The 19,926-nt window shown below is 34.8% G+C and overlaps 3 protein-coding genes across 3 annotated transcripts; 1 reads left to right on the top strand and 2 right to left on the bottom strand.

Moving 5' to 3' along the window:
* Positions 1–69: 69 nt before the first annotated feature.
* Positions 70–3,209, bottom strand: LOC103494772 (uncharacterized). Its single transcript, XM_008456121.3, has 2 exons — positions 2,324–3,209; positions 70–600 (listed from the first exon to the last, which is right to left on the bottom strand). The coding sequence occupies exons 1-2, from the start codon at positions 3,015–3,017 to the stop codon at positions 494–496; spliced, it is 801 nt and encodes a 266-aa protein (XP_008454343.2). The 5' UTR covers positions 3,018–3,209; the 3' UTR covers positions 70–493.
* An 883-nt stretch (positions 3,210–4,092) lies between these two features.
* On the bottom strand, positions 4,093–13,011 carry LOC103494773 (DExH-box ATP-dependent RNA helicase DExH8). Its single transcript, XM_008456122.3, has 14 exons — positions 12,705–13,011; positions 12,164–12,341; positions 11,876–12,049; positions 11,615–11,762; positions 9,725–10,036; positions 9,252–9,398; positions 8,117–8,297; positions 6,822–7,099; positions 6,588–6,710; positions 6,367–6,511; positions 5,996–6,231; positions 5,733–5,927; positions 4,894–5,418; positions 4,093–4,720 (listed from the first exon to the last, which is right to left on the bottom strand). The coding sequence occupies exons 1-14, from the start codon at positions 12,862–12,864 to the stop codon at positions 4,484–4,486; spliced, it is 3,039 nt and encodes a 1,012-aa protein (XP_008454344.2). The 5' UTR covers positions 12,865–13,011; the 3' UTR covers positions 4,093–4,483.
* Positions 13,012–15,523: 2,512 nt separating this feature from the next.
* LOC103494774 (NADH dehydrogenase [ubiquinone] iron-sulfur protein 5-B) lies at positions 15,524–19,297 on the top strand. Its single transcript, XM_008456123.3, has 2 exons — positions 15,524–15,805; positions 18,903–19,297. The coding sequence occupies exons 1-2, from the start codon at positions 15,656–15,658 to the stop codon at positions 19,002–19,004; spliced, it is 252 nt and encodes an 83-aa protein (XP_008454345.1). The 5' UTR covers positions 15,524–15,655; the 3' UTR covers positions 19,005–19,297.
* Positions 19,298–19,926: the final 629 nt, after the last annotated feature.

Genomic DNA, 19,926 nt, shown 5'->3' on the forward strand with positions numbered 1-19,926 from the left:
TTGTACAATGGACAATTGGTAAAGTTAGATAGGGACTCTTTATAACAACATTCAAACTTAAAGTACTCATTAGCTAAAAATATATCGTGTTCTTAGTATTATTTGAATAAGATTGAAATAGAATCAGGGGTCAAAAGTTGTATTTACTAAGTTGACTCAAGAATAACTCGAGCCTTTTTTTCAAGACAGATACAAAAGAGTTTACTTCTTAAGCTGAGAAAATATCAAAAGATGATTTGGCAATGGGGATTATATTTTCTTCGCCATAGATGCAACACTGACGGTGTTCTAAATTTCATAGCAGCCATAGATCTATCCTATCCACCAAAAAATATGAAGAAAAATCTCGATGCTGTAAACTCCAATTTAAGCAGACTCTCAAAACTGAGGGGAACCTTCAACTTGCAGTTCAAAATTTTAGGTCTCAGAAGCATGCCGGCAGGTAGGGCCCATAGTATTCACAGTGTTTGTTACTCGGTTTGGATGTCTTGCTTCACCTCAGGGCATCAACCATTCTACATTCGTGCTTCTTACGGCGACATCTGTGGTGTGATTTCTGATCTGCAAATGTGTTCTCGCCTACAATTTCCATTCTGGAATCTGCATAAAATATGAACATATCAATCTATCGCTTTAACTTGGATTTTGAATCAATAAAGGTGACGGACTGTATGTGCATATCAGAAATTCGGAATCAAGCATTCGATCCTTCCCATTGGTCATTGTTGTGCCAATCGATGTCTTTGGGCAAACGGAAGGCAGGACATACATATTAACCAGGAGGCAGTCATTTAAGGTAGAAGAAAGATGAATGAACTTGTTAAGTTCTACCAATTTATTGAGAGGACTGCTCCATTTTCTAGGATAAGTTATGTTCTCATCATTCAACGAAAACAACTCTAGGACACAAATTGCCCAAAATTGATAACCAAAAGCATAGATGAAAAGTTAACAATGATATAAATGCCTACATAAAATAAAATTCATACTCGAAATGGAATGTACCAAAAATACATCCACAATTGTCCATCTTTAACACCTTCACTCTACCATGGAGCCAGTCCCAAAATAGTTGTTCTCAAGTTTATTCAATCTTAAGTACAAAGGCACAGCACGATTTTTTACCATATTTCGGTATCTTTTTAAACAAATCCACCAACAGAACTAGAATAAGACAGCAAGCCGATTTAATGTCATTAAAGATAAAACTTTCATTGACATCCGAAGTTGAAACAGAGTCGCATGTTGGGTAGTAAGAAAATTAACTCTTTTCAAGTCAATGCGAAACCATGTTCTAAGAGGAATATAGTTCCCAGACAATGCTAAATGTGAGTTCAAAGGTACATAAAGCTACTAAATTCAGATGTAAATCATGCTCCACAAAATAAATGGACGAGTTTCACAAGCTGGTAACAATCTAGAAGCTGCCATGAACCTTGTCTATCAAGGTGCTATAATTCCTTAACCATTAACTTTCCCCACAAATAAAATGATTAAAACAAACCCTCAAATGTTTTGATCCGTTAAATTACAACATTAGTTTCTATAGTTCAAAATTTTCAATTGCCTCCCCTACGTTTGAATAGCTGTTATTGTAAACATCCTTAGCTAAAGATAGAACTGTTGAAGTGACATGTTAAACAAACATCGGCTATCGGACAATAAAATGATTGTCCAATATTCCTCTTTTACTTGTGTATCAAACTCCTAGTACACTTCTTTACTCTATTATGTTTATCATTTCAAAACAAACTGATGAAAGGACCTATCTTTTAGTTAATGTGATGATAGGAACAGTGGAATTCAATTTCAAAGATAACATTTCAATTTTTAAGGATTAGCGAAGTGTATCTCAAAATCTAAAAAGCCAGATAGACACGGATGCATCGTCGAGACAACACCTTTTAAAAATCTGGGACACAAGATGTCAGATATAATATATATATATATATATATATATATATATATATATATTAACTTTTTTACACATTTATGGAAATTCAATAAGAAACATATATGTATTTTCAAACACAAATGAGATACGTGACATCATTTACATTCAAGTAAATTAGTTTCCATGGTTTATTTTAGGGAAGAAAATATATTTTTTAACAATTTCCGTGGTTTAAATCTAACCCCAACAATTGTTGCACTAAAAACAAGTGTCTAACGAGGTATCCAACAAGTGCCATAACAGCATTGTGTCCTACCTTATCAGCCAACATCAAATTTTAAAACTAGAATTGTAGTCTAGTCCAAGCCATCAATGTGATTAACCATTGTAATCTCTTAAGATGAGAAGAAAATGAGAAGGAAAACGAACCTCCAAGTCGTTCACCCCACAACAGTAATCTAGCATCCTCATCCTCCTCATCGATCTCATCACCATATCCAAATTCACCATCACCACGATAACCAGGCTCACTACCATATCCAGACTCATTCCCCTGAGCATCAAAACCACCATTAGATGAAACAAACCCAGAACCCAAATGATCCTTCTCCTCTCTCTCCCTCCTCGAATTCTTGGCTTCACTCACATCCGAAGACCAATTGGCATCCCCATTAACAAACAACTCTCCACTCGAATCAGTCCCAACCGCGAGAGGGAAATCGGAGCAAGTCCCATGAGCCGCGGAAGCCCCAACAGAGCAGCACCGTCTAGTCCCACTCCGATCACTACTCCGGCCAGAAACAGACCTAGAACCACGCCGACGTCGCTTCCTAGCAATCAATCGGAAGCTACGGGCAGGAGGAATAGAAGGCTTGTCGTCGTCGATCAAACTGAGGGCAGACATGTCAATGGCGTCGACATTAAAAGAGGTAGTGCGATCAGAGAGACAAGGGCGTTTGGTGTGGATGGGAGTGGAAGAGTAGTGGGGTTTAGAGTTAGTGGGAGCAGAGGTGTTATGGGGGTCGGAATCTAGGGTTTTGGGGAGGTGGAAAGGGGTCCAACCATGGAATTTGAGGGTACAGGAGTCAATTGAATGGCGGGAATCTAGGGGTCTGCGAGACATGGGAAAGAGAGAATGGAAGAGGAGAGTTGTTTGTTTGGTGGTTCAGAGATGGAAAGCCATGAAGATGATCAAATTAAATTGTGAAGAGAAGAAGAAGAAGGAGAAATGAGATGGGAATGTGTGGGGAATGGGGAATCTCCTCCTACAGTGCTTGCTTGTATTTATGGTTAATGTCCCTTTACACTGATTTACTACTCGGGAGAATCTACGGCTTTTGTTTATTTATTTAGTCCACTACTGTCCAAACCTTGGAAATGTTCTAGTACGTTTGAGAAGAATAAGCTAGAATCTACCCAGATATTCAACTTATGTCTCCATTTGTCCCAAACAACTCAAGTCTTTGGATCTTTAAATTTTTACAATTTTCATATGAAATTTTAATGGATTAGTTAGGAAATTCTATTGTCATAATTCATAAATTCATAAAAACGTTCAAGACTTAAATTAAATTGATACAATCTTTGAAGTTCAATATTTTAGTTCTAATATTTTTAATATAGTTCTAATATTTTTAATAAATTGATATATCATATAATGATTATATGTGTCAAAATTTTAGTAAGAGGAGTAGATATGATATTTTGACATCTTACTCTACCAATATTTACTATTTACTATGTTTTATAGTTAATCGTGAAGATATTATTGCGAGTTGTGAAATGTAATGTTCATTAGGAAGTAATCAACTCAAAGTTTGTAGTTATGAGTGTTACACTTGGCTAAATAAGAGGAATGAAAGTGATTGACATGAAATTTTCAATGTATATTAAGAAAGCTTATTAATAATTCGAGTCGCTTCTATTCAAAGATTTAGAAATACTTGTATATCATGTTTTAAAATAGTAATTTTATTAACAAATTGATTAAAATGAATATTAAAAGTATGACTTGTTGGTGAGTTACTAAAAATGGAGAGATTATGCATCAACATGAAGGGTAGCTGAATGCTTTTATTCGCATCTTGATCTTTAAATCCATCATATGCATGATATTATAAGATTAGCTAGTAATAATAATAATTATTATTATTATTATTATTATTAGTAATAATAAAAAAATTAATATCGATCGAATATTGATGAAAAAATATAAATATATATATACACGGAAGGAAAAACAAAATTAAAATTTAAAACAAATCTCACCCGATCTCACTGTTACTTGAGATTATCCTTCCCCGCTATCAGTATATTATAAACATTTGCTTTAGGATTTTAGTCTAAAAAATAAAAACATAATGATACCTTTCTCCAAACCCAATTCCCAAAACTGTTCAAAAGCCATACTAATCATTCATAATTGATTCGACTTTCAATTAATTCTCCTAAGAACAAGGTTCCATGTGAAATAAAGCCACATTTACTTCACTTGGTCTTCGATAATTTAAGGTGGCCTTCTTTATGTACTTACGTAGAATCAAGCCAAGACGCTATAGACAAAAGTAAATTCCTATATCAACAAAGAGATTAAGGGCAAACCAGAGATGGACTTTCGACATCGTATAGGCATTGACGGAGTGTTGCTCGGTAGTTACCAAAGAGGACGCTACTAGGTGGTCGCAAGTCGAAAACATAGGAGACCGGTTTTGATGTCAACATCCCCTTTTTAGTCGTTAGCTTGTCTGGCAACTCCCCAAAGCTTCTTTCATCGTAGGGGAATGACTCACTTAGGAAGAAAAAGCTATCTCTCCCCAACTTCTCAACCTATAACAATACAAAATACCAACAAAGTGCTTTCAAAATCATCGCAAATGTATTGCAACTGGCCATTCACTGGGTAGAATATTCATTCAGATGTTTTATATCACCTAATATTTATCATGAAAATATTGACCGACTACAAGTTTTTTGTTTCTTAATGTGAAAGAAAAAATCACCTGGAGTTGTGAAAATCTGATGTTATTCATGGTAAGAATAACTTGAACTCCGTGGAGTGCATCGGCCAATATTCGAATGGCTAGAAGATCAAAAAAATTCTGCAATAGGATCTTCTCTATGTCCAGATTTTCCTTCGAACTTGCAAAACGTGGAAACCACAAAATACATTTAACATCGTACCAAGGAATTTGATTTTCCCCATTGGAAATTATGGTTTCATCAGGATGGGAGAGTTCCCAGAATTTTTTTGCGTCATTTAATGAAGCGTCGTAGATATCTGAATGTGAAAGATTAGTTGTACAAATGATTTTAGATGGATCACAGTGGCGAGCCAAGTTTGATGAGAAATGAAACCCGGCATCATCCATGACAAGAATGCAGCCACCTGATTTAGGAAAATACTTTTCAAGCGTTGAAGCATGAGCAATCCCATCTTCTGGCAGGCATAAAGTTGATTTAAATGAAAGAGATTTTGATGGACTCTGATCATGAGAAAAGAGACAAGAGTCTCCATTTCGACAACCCTGCCATAGGAAGAGGCCATAGCTTTTTATAGTATTAGGAGGGAAAAAAAACAAGACAGCCGTAAAACCCCAATAAAGATTTCGTGAAGCATACACTTCAGAAGAGGAAAAGCAACATTATATTCTCCCCGTTTCTTTTTGTCATTTTTCTTGACCCATACGAGCAAAGACCAAAAAAAATTATTTTATAGAATTCACGAAAATTAACGGTTGCTTCAGCCTTAAATAATTTTAAGCACCGCTCAAGAATTTCATTGGTCAGGAATAAGAATTGGTATAATTGACTATATTTTCAAGCATCGCTAGGTAGATACCTGGAGAGAGAAGAAAAACTTGCAAGTGGCTCTCTTTGATTGAAGTGAGTGAGAAAATATGCACCGACTGCCTCGATTGCAGGATCCATTGAGAAAGTAAACACAAATAGAGGTCCCATTATGGACATTAAAACCATCGTTTATAGAACTTAAGGAATGGTTGTTTGGCTCTTCTTTCGCATAAAAAACTTTCATCTGTTCAAAATGAATAGTTAGTGAACGATCAACTTCCATAGAAAATAGTAATACTAAAATATGAGTACCTGTTTGATCACATCTGCCAACTTCCCAGCTACTTGGTTAGTCCGGGAATAGCTGGAAGCAACATAAGGTAGAGACACACAGGTTCTTGATTCACTTGACTGATCATCTCCATTTTCGAGACGTTTAAGAACGCAAGAATGCTGAAACTGAGTAGGAGCATAAGATGATCTTAGAATGTCGCACATACCCAAAAATCTGGGTCGAAACTGGTGCAAAGTATGTATGATATCTTCGTCTGAAAGGTAGACAAAGAAACGCATAGGTTAAGTAGGATAAGCACCAAGGGAATATAAAGACGCAGACAGAAGCAAGAGCTGGTAAAATGAAATAAAGAATAATTGAAGTGCGCTGGGATTGATGAAGTCCATACACATTTCAGAGACGTGATTTAGAGATGAATGCACAAGACTGTGAAAAGAACACCATTCTTCTTCATTCTTGGAAGGTGGAGATTTGGTAGTTTGTGTTTTATTTGGATTTAAAAGTTTGTTCAAATATTCAACTCGGATCTTATCCTGTTATGAAAAGAGGGATTAGAGTATGTGCCCATCATGGGAAAAAAAGTTATTACTCTTCAAACAAAGAAAATACCTTATAAACCCTTTCCCAGAAGTGGAATGCATGCAAGTTTCCCAACAATGCCATTTCTTTAAAGCCAAGTTGAATTGTATCAATGCTCTCTCCATCAAAGTAGCTTTTTATGTACTCTGCATACTGTAACAATACCGTTCAAAGTTGATTGAATAGTCTGCAGATATTAAAAGGGGGCATGCAAATAATAATTTTCTTAACAGGAATATCCAAATAACAATAGTAAAAAGATACCAAATTATTCTCTCCAAAAGGACGAAGTACAGGTAAAGGCTGTGTATCCATTAATATGCCTAGCAAAATTCCCTCATGGAGCATTCCGATGTCTCCAAACTTGAGTATCAGCACAGAAGAATCAAATGACAGCGAGAAACTGGCTAGTAAACTTCCATAATATGTAGGTTCGTATCTGCCTCTTGGAGATCTTTTAAGTGCTTGCATGTGAACAAGCAAACTCAAAGCATCTTCAACGACATTAGCAGCAGGTGGATCAAGAGTTTTCTGCAGCAAGACTACAATCCAAGTTCCATAAATCAATGTCCATCCATCTCATAGACTATAGCAATACCATACACAATCCTTTGTCTACAACAACAAATGGTTTAAAAAGCAAGACATCACGATGATCAATAGCACTCAATTGGCACAACTTTTTATTATTATTATTTTTTAAGAAAACAGAACCTTTAATTGAATGAGTAAAATGAGACTTAAGGCTTAAAGTACAAAGACAAAAGAAAAGACAACAATTTTTCAACCGTTTTTTTTTTCCTTTTCCTTTAAAAAAAGAATAAGATGTTTCTTATCTTTTATTCTTGTTCTAAAGTTCATCATGTAAGGATTTCAAAGACTACTACTTTCAAGCCTCATGCTTATTTGGAGTGCACCACGCTTTTCAGTCTACCAACTGCTTGCTTTAAGGGATCAAAGCTCGTCTAGTTATTCTATTTTGAGTCTCTTTTGTATTTGTCCTCACATAGGGTTTTGTACTAGTTGCTTTGTTTGGCCTTAATAGTTCTTCTTTAGCTTGAGATGTGATTTAGTCTTTGTCCATTTATGGGTGCTAAGAATGTGTCAAACCAAGTTAAGATGGTCAGGTGCACCTCCTAATCCATAGTTCTTTTTGCTCATTGTATAATTCTCTTGAACTTTGGGCATTAGTCTCATTCCTCTAAAATTATATGAATTTAAAGTATTTCTATGGTTTCTTCTCGTTTTGTGATTAAGAAAAAAATGCATATCTTTCATAAAAGAGGGAGAGACGGTTTAACATATTGGTGGAATTTCTATATTTGTACATAAATATTATTTAATATTTTATCTTTTATTGTTTTTATTCTTTCCATATTTGTATGAAGTTTTTTCTCCAATATAAGAAGAACTAATTTGCACATATTCAATGAGAGAAAAAAGGAGATCAATATTTTTATTCCTCTAATTTCTACACATATCCTACATAACAAGATAATGAAAATATGAAAATGGTCCTCGGTTTAGCCAGAAAACCAGTCACCAAGAGAATACCATACCAGTTGGATCATTAATTGCTTTGGATTCTGTTGAGCAAATTAGGAGTACTTGCTGCCTCAATGATAACCTCAGTATATCTGGTCGTTCAAAATCTTCAAAGTTGTGGTAAAATGATCTTGTTACCAATCGATAAACTTGCCCATCACAGGTTCGTCCAGTCCTTCCTCTACGCTGCTCAGCCTGAGGCATATTGCAAATAAAAGATGAAATTTGGTCAATAATTAAACTATTAATTTTGTGGAAAATCTGCAGTCATATAGAAGTCCTCAATCTGACTTCTCATCCTTGTTTGCAACAATACAAATTATTAAGTCTCTTTATTGAAATGGGAGGGTGGGGGCTATCAAAGGTGATAATAAGAAAAAATGATTCTTTGTAAACGATAAGAATATTGGGCTCGAGAAGGGTGAGAGTGGAGTAAGAATCTAAAACTCAATACATAAAGAAGGGGAGTCCAAAAGGCTTTAGAGGGTCATTTAATAAGCAGTAATGAGAATGGAAAGCTTAGACTAGATGGTTGGAAATAGGATAGTTGGGAACGGATTACTTGTGCTATTTGTAGGAATAGTAATGACAATTGGAGAATATAATTATTCTTATTAATTATCTGAAAACCCAATTATATGTTAATTACCTAATAGACTAAGTCCATTTAAATTTATTGATAATATTTAATTCACGTTAAACCTAAAATCAATATTTTAATTAAGTATGATTAGTTAAAACTAAAGGAATTCAATTAAGCAATACGATTTTATAATGACACCATGTTCAATTGTGATTTTGTACCAACTATAAATAGAAATGAGTTCAGAATCCCATCTCTCCTTTTTTTACCATTTACCATAAGGCACAAAACTAAAGACCCACCATGCGATAGAAGGGACATAGCGAAGAAAGTCAGGACCCGATGCAATCCAATGTTTTGTCTTCTGAATTGTATATGATGTGTAATAATGAAAGGCATATTTAAAACAAAGAAGGCAACCTTGATGATTTTGAAAACTATACTTTTTTCTGACCATACATATATGTCTAGACCCATCTCATTTAATTTTTTTTGTTAAAAAGAAAGCCAAGTTAAAATTAGAACTTATGTGAACAAGATGTGAGGCAGTATATGGGATCATATACCTGAGACTTAGATATCCAGACAACCTGTGCAGAATCCTTTTTCTGATTATTATCCCAATACACTTGCAAAGACCTGCATGAGTCAATTACATATGCTACTTTTGGTATTGTGACGGACGATTCAGCAATATTTGTTGCTAATATTATCTGCAGCAAAAATTTCAGCGCATAACAATTGAATAACAGTATCAACTGTAAGAAAAGAGAGGAAGCATAGTTGTCAAACAATAGTAATTAGTTAAGATTAAAAAGGTTGTCAAGAACCACAACAAGTTCCAAACCAATGTGGAAGTATCTAACATTCAAATATGGAGAATAAAACAGAAACCAACTTATATCAGAAGCACTGTCAGAAACACATTAAAATTAGTTTCCATATTGCTTGCTTTACATCAAAATTTAAAAACTATAGATTTTCTATCTCCTTTTTTTTCATGAATAGTCGTTATATTGTTTTAAAAGGGTAAACATACCTTCCGATGTGACTTCCAAATCCTCATAGCAGTCAAAGCTTGTTCAATGTCAATACTGCTATGTAAAATATAAACCTTAAAAGAACTATGAGACTTCAGGAGATGCCATTGTTGCTCCAGGGAATAATATGTAGGAAGAAAAATCAAGATACTCTTTTCAATATCAGACTCATTCTTATGAATATGCAACAACAAATTGTGGATAAGTCTGTGTACTTCAGGCTTAATTTCCACAGGAGATGTGTAAGGGCTGAAACCATTGCAATATCTAGATGATTGTAAATCTGACTCGATCCCAAGTAATTCTGTAACCTGTCAATGGAAAATATGATCAAAATTGAAACAAAATAACTAATATTTGGAAGCGATCAGTAGTTCTAAAAATTTCTTTTTGTGGACCATGTAAAATTCTGTCAAGTCAAATACTTCAAATCACATTTTTTAACACAGCTTTCATTGAGCCAAGCCCACAGAAAAAACCCTTAAAAAATGGGGACCAACTAACTAAAATGTTACCCAAAAACAATTACAAAAGGCCTTCAAAATCAAAGCCCACAGGGAGACATAAAACTTCACGAAGGACCAAACATCACGGTCCCCCTCCTACATTCTGAACATTTTGTTATTTCTCTCCGTAACATCTATAGAATGACATGCACCTGTGCCTCCCAAAGAAAGTAACTCTTCTCTCTAAAAGATAAATGGAGGAACTTCTCGATTGAACCACGGACACTCTTTGAGGAGCCAACATGAAACCGAACTTCTGAAGAAAAAAAAGCAATTCCATATCGACCTTACGAACTCCCAACTCCAAAATAAATGATCCAGGTCTTCCTCTACCTTTCAACAGAGAGCGTACAGTTGACCAACTAACAAAGATAATTTCCTCAAAAGCCAATCCAACAAGTTCACACAACCCAATAAAACTTGTCAAGAAAAGAACTTAACTTTCCTTGAAACCTTAATCCTAACAACAGACTTACTAGTGGGAGAGGGATCCAACAAATACCAAAAGGACAAACAATAGAAGCCCTCAAACTTCAGATCACATACCGACCACATTCCTGGACGAATCCATTTCATAAATGTATCCAATACCGATTCTGTGTACAGTTGAAGATGTGCTTCTTCGGTCGAGTCAACTTGAGTGCACCTCAACTAATCTCACAAGACAACCTATCTGACCCTTAACATTTGGGTAGTGAGAAAACTCAAAAGAGTTTAGTGAAATCACAATCCGAATCTAGTACCGGAAATTCTTATCAACTACATATAAGAAATCATTTTTTTAATTAGGTAATGACGACCAATATATAGGAAATTATTAAATATATATAGGTAACCATTACCTATTTATATAAAACCATTAGTAGTTTTAGGATCATGCCCATGGTTTTCTACCATCCCTTAATGCATGAGTAGTGAACTAATTTTTTTAATATAATCACAAATCAGTTGTTTCGATAAGTTTAACCTTCTTGGAGCTTGTCAACCGACCAATACAAAGTTAAATATGAAACCAACCGACTGAAATCGGTTAGTTCACTTTCGGTTGATTGGCTCGATTTTTTTATCTTCCTAGCTCACCACGAATGATGGAAATTGATGTTTTAGATCATTAACATATAGATTTGGATGATATGATTCGTTACATCACATTGAGCTTGTCTATTAATTGGTCAACGGCGATAAGAATTATTACCATACCTTTTAGCCCAAGACAATTTTTAAGCAATTGATTATGATTGTTTAAACAATCAAGTAATTTGGAAAATATTACCACGTTCAATATGCTACCAAACAAGAAGAAAACATACACAATGAAAGAACGGTTAATCACAGAACCAGTAAAACATACAAGATCAATTAGAAATAATAGCAAGAGCTCACCTCTTCAAGATATGAAACTTTTCGTTCAAAGAAAGATTTTTGGTTTGAGTTAGGAATTGCAAGCACTTCAACACGTTCGCCTCTACCAAGGTCCTTGAAATAATCCCTATACCGTCCAATGTCAGCAGTTGCTGACATCAATACCACCCTAACAAATACTTCAAAAGATCAGCTCCAACAGCAAGTTTGATCCCAGAATGTCAACTTGCCAAAAGCCAAATTTCTAACAAGGGCTGATAAAGGCTAAAGCAAAGTGCTGACCTCAGATCATGGTGCTTCGACAGAAACTGCTTCACGCACACAAGAACAAGATCAGACTCCACTGATCTTTCATGCACTTCATCGAGTACAATCACCTTGTAGTTGAGTGCGTTTAAACCCCTGTCACGCATTTCTTCCAACAAAACCCCGGCAGTTTTAAAAACAATCTTCGATCTGGAAGCGTGAAGCATTCGTAAAATTATACAAAAATACATCTCAAAATACAGTAAGCAACAATCAGTTCTAACACGAAATGGAGAATTCACACATCAACAGTCTCATACGTACTTTTCCGATGAGTGCTTTGAATGACCTATATGATATCCAACCTCTTCTCCAACGTTACAGTTACGAGCTCGAGCAACCATATTCGCAATGGCAACAACAGCAAAACGCCTAGGTTGCGTACAAAGAATAGGCCCCATGTCTTCTTCCAAAAGAAATTGAGGAATTTGAGAGCTCTTCCCTGAAAACACAATGCAGTAGAACCTAAAAAACATAGATAGTCCATAACCACTATAATCTAGAAAAAACTAACAACCATGCAGCTTTAACCGATAGGACAACCTAATAGCAAACATTGCCTTCCCTTAAACGAACACTGTCATTCTCTACTTTCCATCTCTTCCCCCATTTTCTTCAAAATATCAAGTCATTAAGCACAATAAATAAATAAACTCACAATGACTACAGAAACTTAATAGAGGGGAGGGGGGGAAGAGGGGTCCATCAGAAACAACGATCACATGACGAAAACCGTAAGTTCATGCTTCATCCAGCCGAAAGACAATAAACAAAAGAGGAATAAACAGGTACAAAGGTACCATACCACAGCCAGTTTCGCCAACGATAAGCGTAACGCGATTCTGGCGGATTTTCTCTACGATTCTCTCCCTGAGCGACATGACAGGTAAAGCCGAGAAAACAAGGGGAGAGGGGGAGGAGGACGAGGAAGAAGAAGAAGAAGAAGAAGAAGAAGAGGAAGCCATTAAGGCGAAGCTTTAGGACTTTCTTCACTCTCAGAATGGAATCCTCTGGTCTGCGTAGCTTAGCTTGAGTAGACTGAAGAGTGATCGTGGAGGAGGAGGAAGGGCGGGGTTTGTATATGTTGACACGACGGTCGTCGTTAGTCTTCGGTAATTTGACACAAACAAAGGGGTAAAATAGGAAATATTTTGAAGCTTTATAAAGGGCAGAAAGTGCTATAGAAATCGCTTTTTGCGTACGGTAAACTTCGCGCGCAAGGATTTCGCATAGTACGTGGGCCCGTATTCCGTTTTGCTTTTTTTCTTTCTTTTTTCATTTTAAATAAAGTCAAATTCCAAAACACACATAAATTATAACGATGGTTGCGATTATAATAAAAATTGGAGTTATAAATAAGTTCTAATAAATTTAGAAATTAAACCGTAAATTATCTATATTAATGCACAATTTATATATTTTTTAATATAAATTTTAAGATTACATCATTTTTAAATTTTTAAAATTAAAAAACTACCATTCAATTTGATGGTTAGTTTTTTTAATTCACTTTAGTAAATTTTGGATAACATCAAACATGTCTCTATTTGTATCGACTCTTTTATGTTTCCATGACTTCAATATCAGTATGGAGGCCAAAGTCGTTATATTCATTATAACATAAAGAATTATAACACCAAACAAAAAAAAAAAAAAACATCGCTAATATAATATATATGTGTGTGTTTTTCAAGTTTCATTTTTGTGTTTTTAGTTTTTAAAGAACACGAATTATATATGGACAATCACTTTAGACGTAATTTTGGATTTGAACATAAATCCATTCATGTTTATGAATATTGTAATTTCGTGGCTATCTTTATTACTGTAGTGTATTGATTTATATATTATATTGTCAATGTTTTGAGTTGAGAAACTACCAATGAAATGTATTGATTTCCTATCAATTCGAAAGATGTTTGTATGAATTTGAGAGAAAATGATATTACGGGAATTTATAAAAACAAATCTCATAAACCGTCTTCTAATAACATGTAAAATCATCGATTGATTCAAATGTTCGAGTTATTTAATATCGTAATTTCTAAGACTCGTGTTATTTTTAACTTTTTGGATTGATTGCAATGATGGCAAATCACCATTGGACAACGTCGGATACTATTATAGTAAAACAACTATGAATAAGCAATTAACTGCTTAAAATAAATAAATAAAAAATAAGGCACAAGCCATGTACAAAATTGGAGAATAGGTGGTTGAAATATCATTGCCACTAAAAACTTAGAAACCTAAAAACAAATTAGTTATAGAACTAACTTTGTACTTTTTGTTTTTTATTTTTAAAAAATTAAGTTTATTTTCAATCGATTACATTTTAAATAATAAACAAATTTTTTAAAATTAATTTTTTTAGTTTTCGAGATCTAACATGGTTTTCAAAACATTAGTAAAATATAGGTAATAAATAAAAATTTAAAGGTTAAAAGAGCTTTTAAGCTTAATTAAAAAGAAAAAGATGTTAACAGAGCTGAGTTGGTGTAACATACTACTACCAACTCACTCTAACTTTTACTTATTCAAATGTTTTCAATGCTTCATTCATTGGGTCCTGTTGACAAGTATCGTTGTCATGGAACCGACGCAGACGACCACTTTCCAATGCTCAATATTGGCTCTGGCAACCAACTCTAACGACCAATTTCGAGGTCCGACAATAAATTTGACGACAACTCCGATGACAATTTTGGGCTAGGCAATCACTCATATGACAACTTCGATGACCAATTTGACAACCACCTTCGTGCAACAAACTCTAATGATCAGTTACTGGCACTGACACGACTTCAATGATAACTCTTATAGCCAATGTTCAACTTCAACAACCACCTCCTCCCATTTAACTCAACGATCATTTTTAGTTTCTATTTTTTGTGCATTTTTAGCTCAAAACGTTATATGATTGTTAAAGTATGTTGTAGGATTTTTTATTTTATAAATAATTGTATGTTGTCTACTTAAGTACAATAGTTATATGTTAAATGAATCCACGTATCAAAGGAATGTTAGAATTTTGGAAAAAGTAGATAAATAATAGAATGGTGGAACAAAAAGCTAAGAGAAAAATGTATCAAAATGAAAATAACAAAAAACCATCACAATATAGATATTCGTTTTCTATGACATTTTTCTATCCGATAAATGATGAGAAATAGATATTTTTTTTCTTTTATAATTCTCAAAATTCGGAGAAATTGAAAGTTGAATTGTTGAAAAGAAAAATAGTGATACTCCATTGATCGCTAAAATTAACGAGGATATTCCATTAAAGAACTAATAGCAAAGTATAGAGGGGAGCAACATGAAGAATACAGTCGAAAAAATTAATTGGAAAAAATTTGAAATAAAAAGTTTCATTTTATTTAACTATATTCATGTAGAAAAATGTAGACTAATTGTCAACATGAACTCAGCTTAACTATGTACGAATGGACAAGAGCTCTCGTCAATTCTCCTAATGCATGCAGAGAACACAAAACAAAACAAATCGATAATCTTATTTTAGGAAATTTGCTTGAAACTGACCGAAAAAATAATAATTTTACAAATTTTAGAAAACCGTGCTATTCTTAAAAACAAAAAATAAAAGTGTGCTACTTTTGTAAAACGATTATTCTCAAAAACCGAAACCAGAATCCTCACATTTTAGTAACTTCCACTCGTCCTTAGCGGTTCGAACCACACCAAACAAACACAACAAGACTCCGATTCAGTGCTAACCTCGAGAGATTCAGAAGTATGGCGTCAGGGTGGGGAATCGACGGAAGCAAGGGCCGATGCTACGATTTCTGGATTGATTTTAGCGATTGTATGTCCCGCTGCCGAGAACCAAAGGACTGTTCTCTACTCCGTGAAGATTACCTCGAGTGCCTCCACCATACCAAGGAGGTAACACCTTGCATTTCCCTTAACTCTATGTTGCTTCTGTTTCTCCCAATCGTTCATGTATAGGTTAGATTGGTTGGTTGGCTGAATAGGGATTGGATTTCTGGTTCCTCGTTCCTTTGAACTTCTGTTGTTTAATTCGACCACGGCTCTTGTTTTTGACATCGCATCCGAAGAGGGTTTAGTGAGATGTGGTTTAGATCTTGTTTTATATGTAATTTGTCGATTGACAAAATTTCTGGAAAGATTTGAATTTTCGGCTACTTGGATTTTTGTTGCTTTAGGTGATAGTGATCGATTAGGAAAGTGTCGCGTCATGTCGACGGTTAAATAAGGTTTTGTGGCTTCTGTTTCCAGTTCCAAATAGCGTTAAACCTTCCGATGAACTTTTTAGAGTTTTGTTAACAAGAAAAAATGTTTTAGAGAAGCACGGTGGAGCTATCCATCTCAAGTCGACCTCTTACATTTTAAGTTTTGTGTCTAATGAGGGAGAGGGATAGGCCGACTTTATTCTTTCAAGCGAACCGCTTGCCATGCCACGCATTGCGTGTTATAATCTGTTTAAGCCAATTCAATGGATAAGACACAAATTACCTTCCCAAAGATGATTCAACCCCTTACTCCTGTAACTGCTGAACTCATAGGACGAAGAAGGAAAAAAAGAAAAGGAAAGACGAGTTTGAAAGAAAGAAGAAAGTCATAATCAGTTTAGGCATCCCTTCAGGGACATCCGATAAAATAATCAGTATAGGCCTTTCTGCTAACACGCAATAGTGCGTTTATGCTACTGAACATAGATCTTCTCTACGAAGATATGTATCTATTTACACTTACTATAACAGCATTGAGTTCTGCGTTTGTTTTATTCCCAAAGAAAAGGACATGATAGTGGGATATGTCTTTTGCAAATTGAACATATAGATGCTTACTTGTTAAAATAAAACAGGGCACCTTTATATCGTTGAAGAACGGGGATACAGCTTACCTATGATTTATGAAGATTTGAATTTGTGAAAAGCCACTTAAACAACATCAAGGGTTTCTAAGTTTAACACAAGACTGTGATAAGCAGAACCGATTTTTGGGTTATGTTGCATCTTTATGGATGCTTGTGTTAGGCCTTGGAATCAATTTTATTATCAACAAGCACTCGGGAAGGACTTAAGAGCTGCACTCTCCCCCAATTCTCTTAAGAGAACCCAAATACAAGATATTAACCAAAACCTACCTCACCCACTCAGCCAAACTAAATATTTTATGGAAACAACTGCTTCATTGAAAAAAAAAAAAAGAATACTAGGGTCTAGGGCATAATAAACCAAACCTACGAAAAAAAAGAAACCCTCTAAAGAAGAAGTTTCTATCTAAGCAAGATGCTACCTAGCCAAACAATATATATCTATATATACTCAGCAACTCAAGTCCCCTGAACAAACAATTTTCTTTGGGACCTACACGCGCACTACATTGTCTCTCACCTAACTGCACCTCTTTTATTATGCCTACGAGAATAAACTCTCATAACTCGGGCCTATCAGCCTAGTAATGATAATGAATAACAGAAGAATGTCATGTCCCTATATGGAAGAAAGCAACTTTAGTTACAAATAATTAGGAAATAAAAAACTAAGCTTCTCTGTTGTTGGGGTTACTGGCCACCATTCTATGAGTAGTATGCAAATTGGTACTCTTAATATATCAGCCTTTGCAACTACAGTGTTTTAATATTATTATCTTGGCGATCCACCCCCCCACCCAACTTTGGGGGAAGAGGAATAACAAAGTGTTTTAGAGGTATGAAGAGGAACCGTGGTGATGATTGGTCCTTGGTCGTTTCCATGTTTCTTTTTGGGTTTCTGTTCCAAAGACTTTTAGTACTTTTCCTCTAAATAGCATCTTACTTTGTTGGAAACCCCTTCTTAAAGCGGTTTTCCAAGCTTTTTCTCCCTTTCATTCTTTCATTTTTTTATCAATGAAAGTAGTTGTTTCTATTAAAAAAATCAACCGTGCATTCATATGATCTTTTCTGATTTTCTGTGGGATATGCTGCTAACTTGAGGCAGAAATGAACCTCAATCCTATTACTATTTTTGGTGCCACCTTATATTGGAATAAAATATTCCTTCTGTTCATGTCGTTGAGCGGTGAGCCTCTGTCTGCAATTGCCATCACGTTATATGGATTAGTTTGTTATATCACTTTTAAGCATAGTTAAATGGACTGGTCAATGCTTTGATTTAATTTTTTTTTTTGGCATCATTAATACCATCGTCATTGGTTGATTTACTGGTCCAAAGTGGAAGCGGTTATCTTACATGCATTTGAGGTTTCAATCATGGTTCAAAACTTAAATTATAGCTACCAACTTAAGATGCTAGAAATATTTAACTAGTATCCTGACTCAAGATAGTACTTGCGATTATTCCATAGATTAGTCATGCACCATGTCGTTAAGAACCAAAATTTTAACATACCTGCTATTTTATAGTGAGTCGAGCTGGTATTTGATTCAGTCAATTACTAATTTGACCTAGATGAAAAAAATGGAGCCATTATGATTGTGAATTGAATTCTAATATTTATTAATCAAGTGGGGTATTCAATTACGATCCTCTTCCATTTGCCTTCCAAAGAGAGACCGTTTTCTTTGGTTTGTGGAAGTGTGCGCATTATTGGTTGGATCTTTGGGAGGAGAGGAACAATAGTGTTTCGTGGTACAGGGAGGGACCTAGTGTGGTTGATCCTTGCTGAGATTTCATGTTTATCTTTGGGTTTCGGTTTCGAAGATTTTTGTAATTATTTCTTACAAAATATCTTACTGAGTTGGAAACCCTTTCTTCAGTGGAATTTTTGCATGGTGCTATATTTTTTCATTTTTTTTCCTTAATGAAAGCCGTTTTTTCTTTAGAAAAGAATCAGAACGATTAACTGAAAACTCAAAATTCATTATATTAATAGGATTAAGCACATCACTGTTAGGAACACGTGGATAAACATCCAAAATGGTAGTAGTATGATCTGCTTTTATTAAAAAGGATTCTGCCTGCTTTGCAAGTACCCGTTTTAATTCAATTTACTTTGTTTGGGCCATACGTTCCAGTTCCAAAGACGAAACCGTATTTATAAGGAGGAGCAGCGGAAACTAAGGGCAGCTGAACGGGAGGCCAAAGAGGGTAAACATGTTGATACTGCTCATGCATAGTCGTAATTATCATTCAGAGATCGAATAATGAAGAATGCGTGGACATGCGTTGTTATTTTGAACACTTTTTTTTCCTTTTGGCTTGTTAATGACATTCTATTCTGTCTTTTCTGAATCCGGTATGAAATTCACAAGTCATGCAACTAGGCGAATTCGTATATTTTTTCATTCCTCCATCAGAAGGATAGCATTTTCTGCTTGAAGATGATGTTAACCATGTTATTGGCACTTAAAATCTTATTTCCAAGTTCTGGTTTAATCAATAAGGCTCTAAGCAGATTGCTATTCTCAAATATATCTGTCTGGGGAAAGGGTCATTGTAGTGTTTGGATTTCTATCCACATATAAAGGGGAGCCTTAACCTACGTTAAACGTCTCGAGGGCCTCTTAACTGATATTCTCAATCCCGAATATGGACCTTGAATACAAGAGGAAATTATTTAATGGCAGAGGGTTAACGTAGAACATTGTGAAATTTATGCCTCAAATGCTAGATGTTTAGTTAGGAGTTTTCCCACTTATGATTGACAAACCTTCTCCCGGAGTTAACGTCTCTTTTTTCTTATATTGCAGCTTACCTAACCCAACTTAAATTCAAATCTACTTGTAGTTTCAAATTATATTTCAAGTTACCATCAAATCTTTATTCATAAGTTTGAAGAATCCATATATAGGTGTTAATGTAAATGTAGACATTTATTGAAGCCAGTAAGTAAGTAGCATGAATTAAAGGCTTGCAGACATTATTGAATAAATTTGTGTGAAATATAGTTTTGGATTTTAGAAATGACATTTGAATGAAATTTAAAGCGAATTTAAAATTAGTATGATATGAGAAATAGAGACATATCACATCAGAAGTTGATCAATGAGTTGGAAATATGGAGGATAAGATTTGCAGAAATTTGAAAGATTTAAATGG

Source organism: Cucumis melo, chromosome 7, assembly GCF_025177605.1.
Source record: "Cucumis melo cultivar AY chromosome 7, USDA_Cmelo_AY_1.0, whole genome shotgun sequence".
Classification (NCBI taxonomy): Eukaryota; Viridiplantae; Streptophyta; class Magnoliopsida; order Cucurbitales; family Cucurbitaceae; genus Cucumis; species Cucumis melo.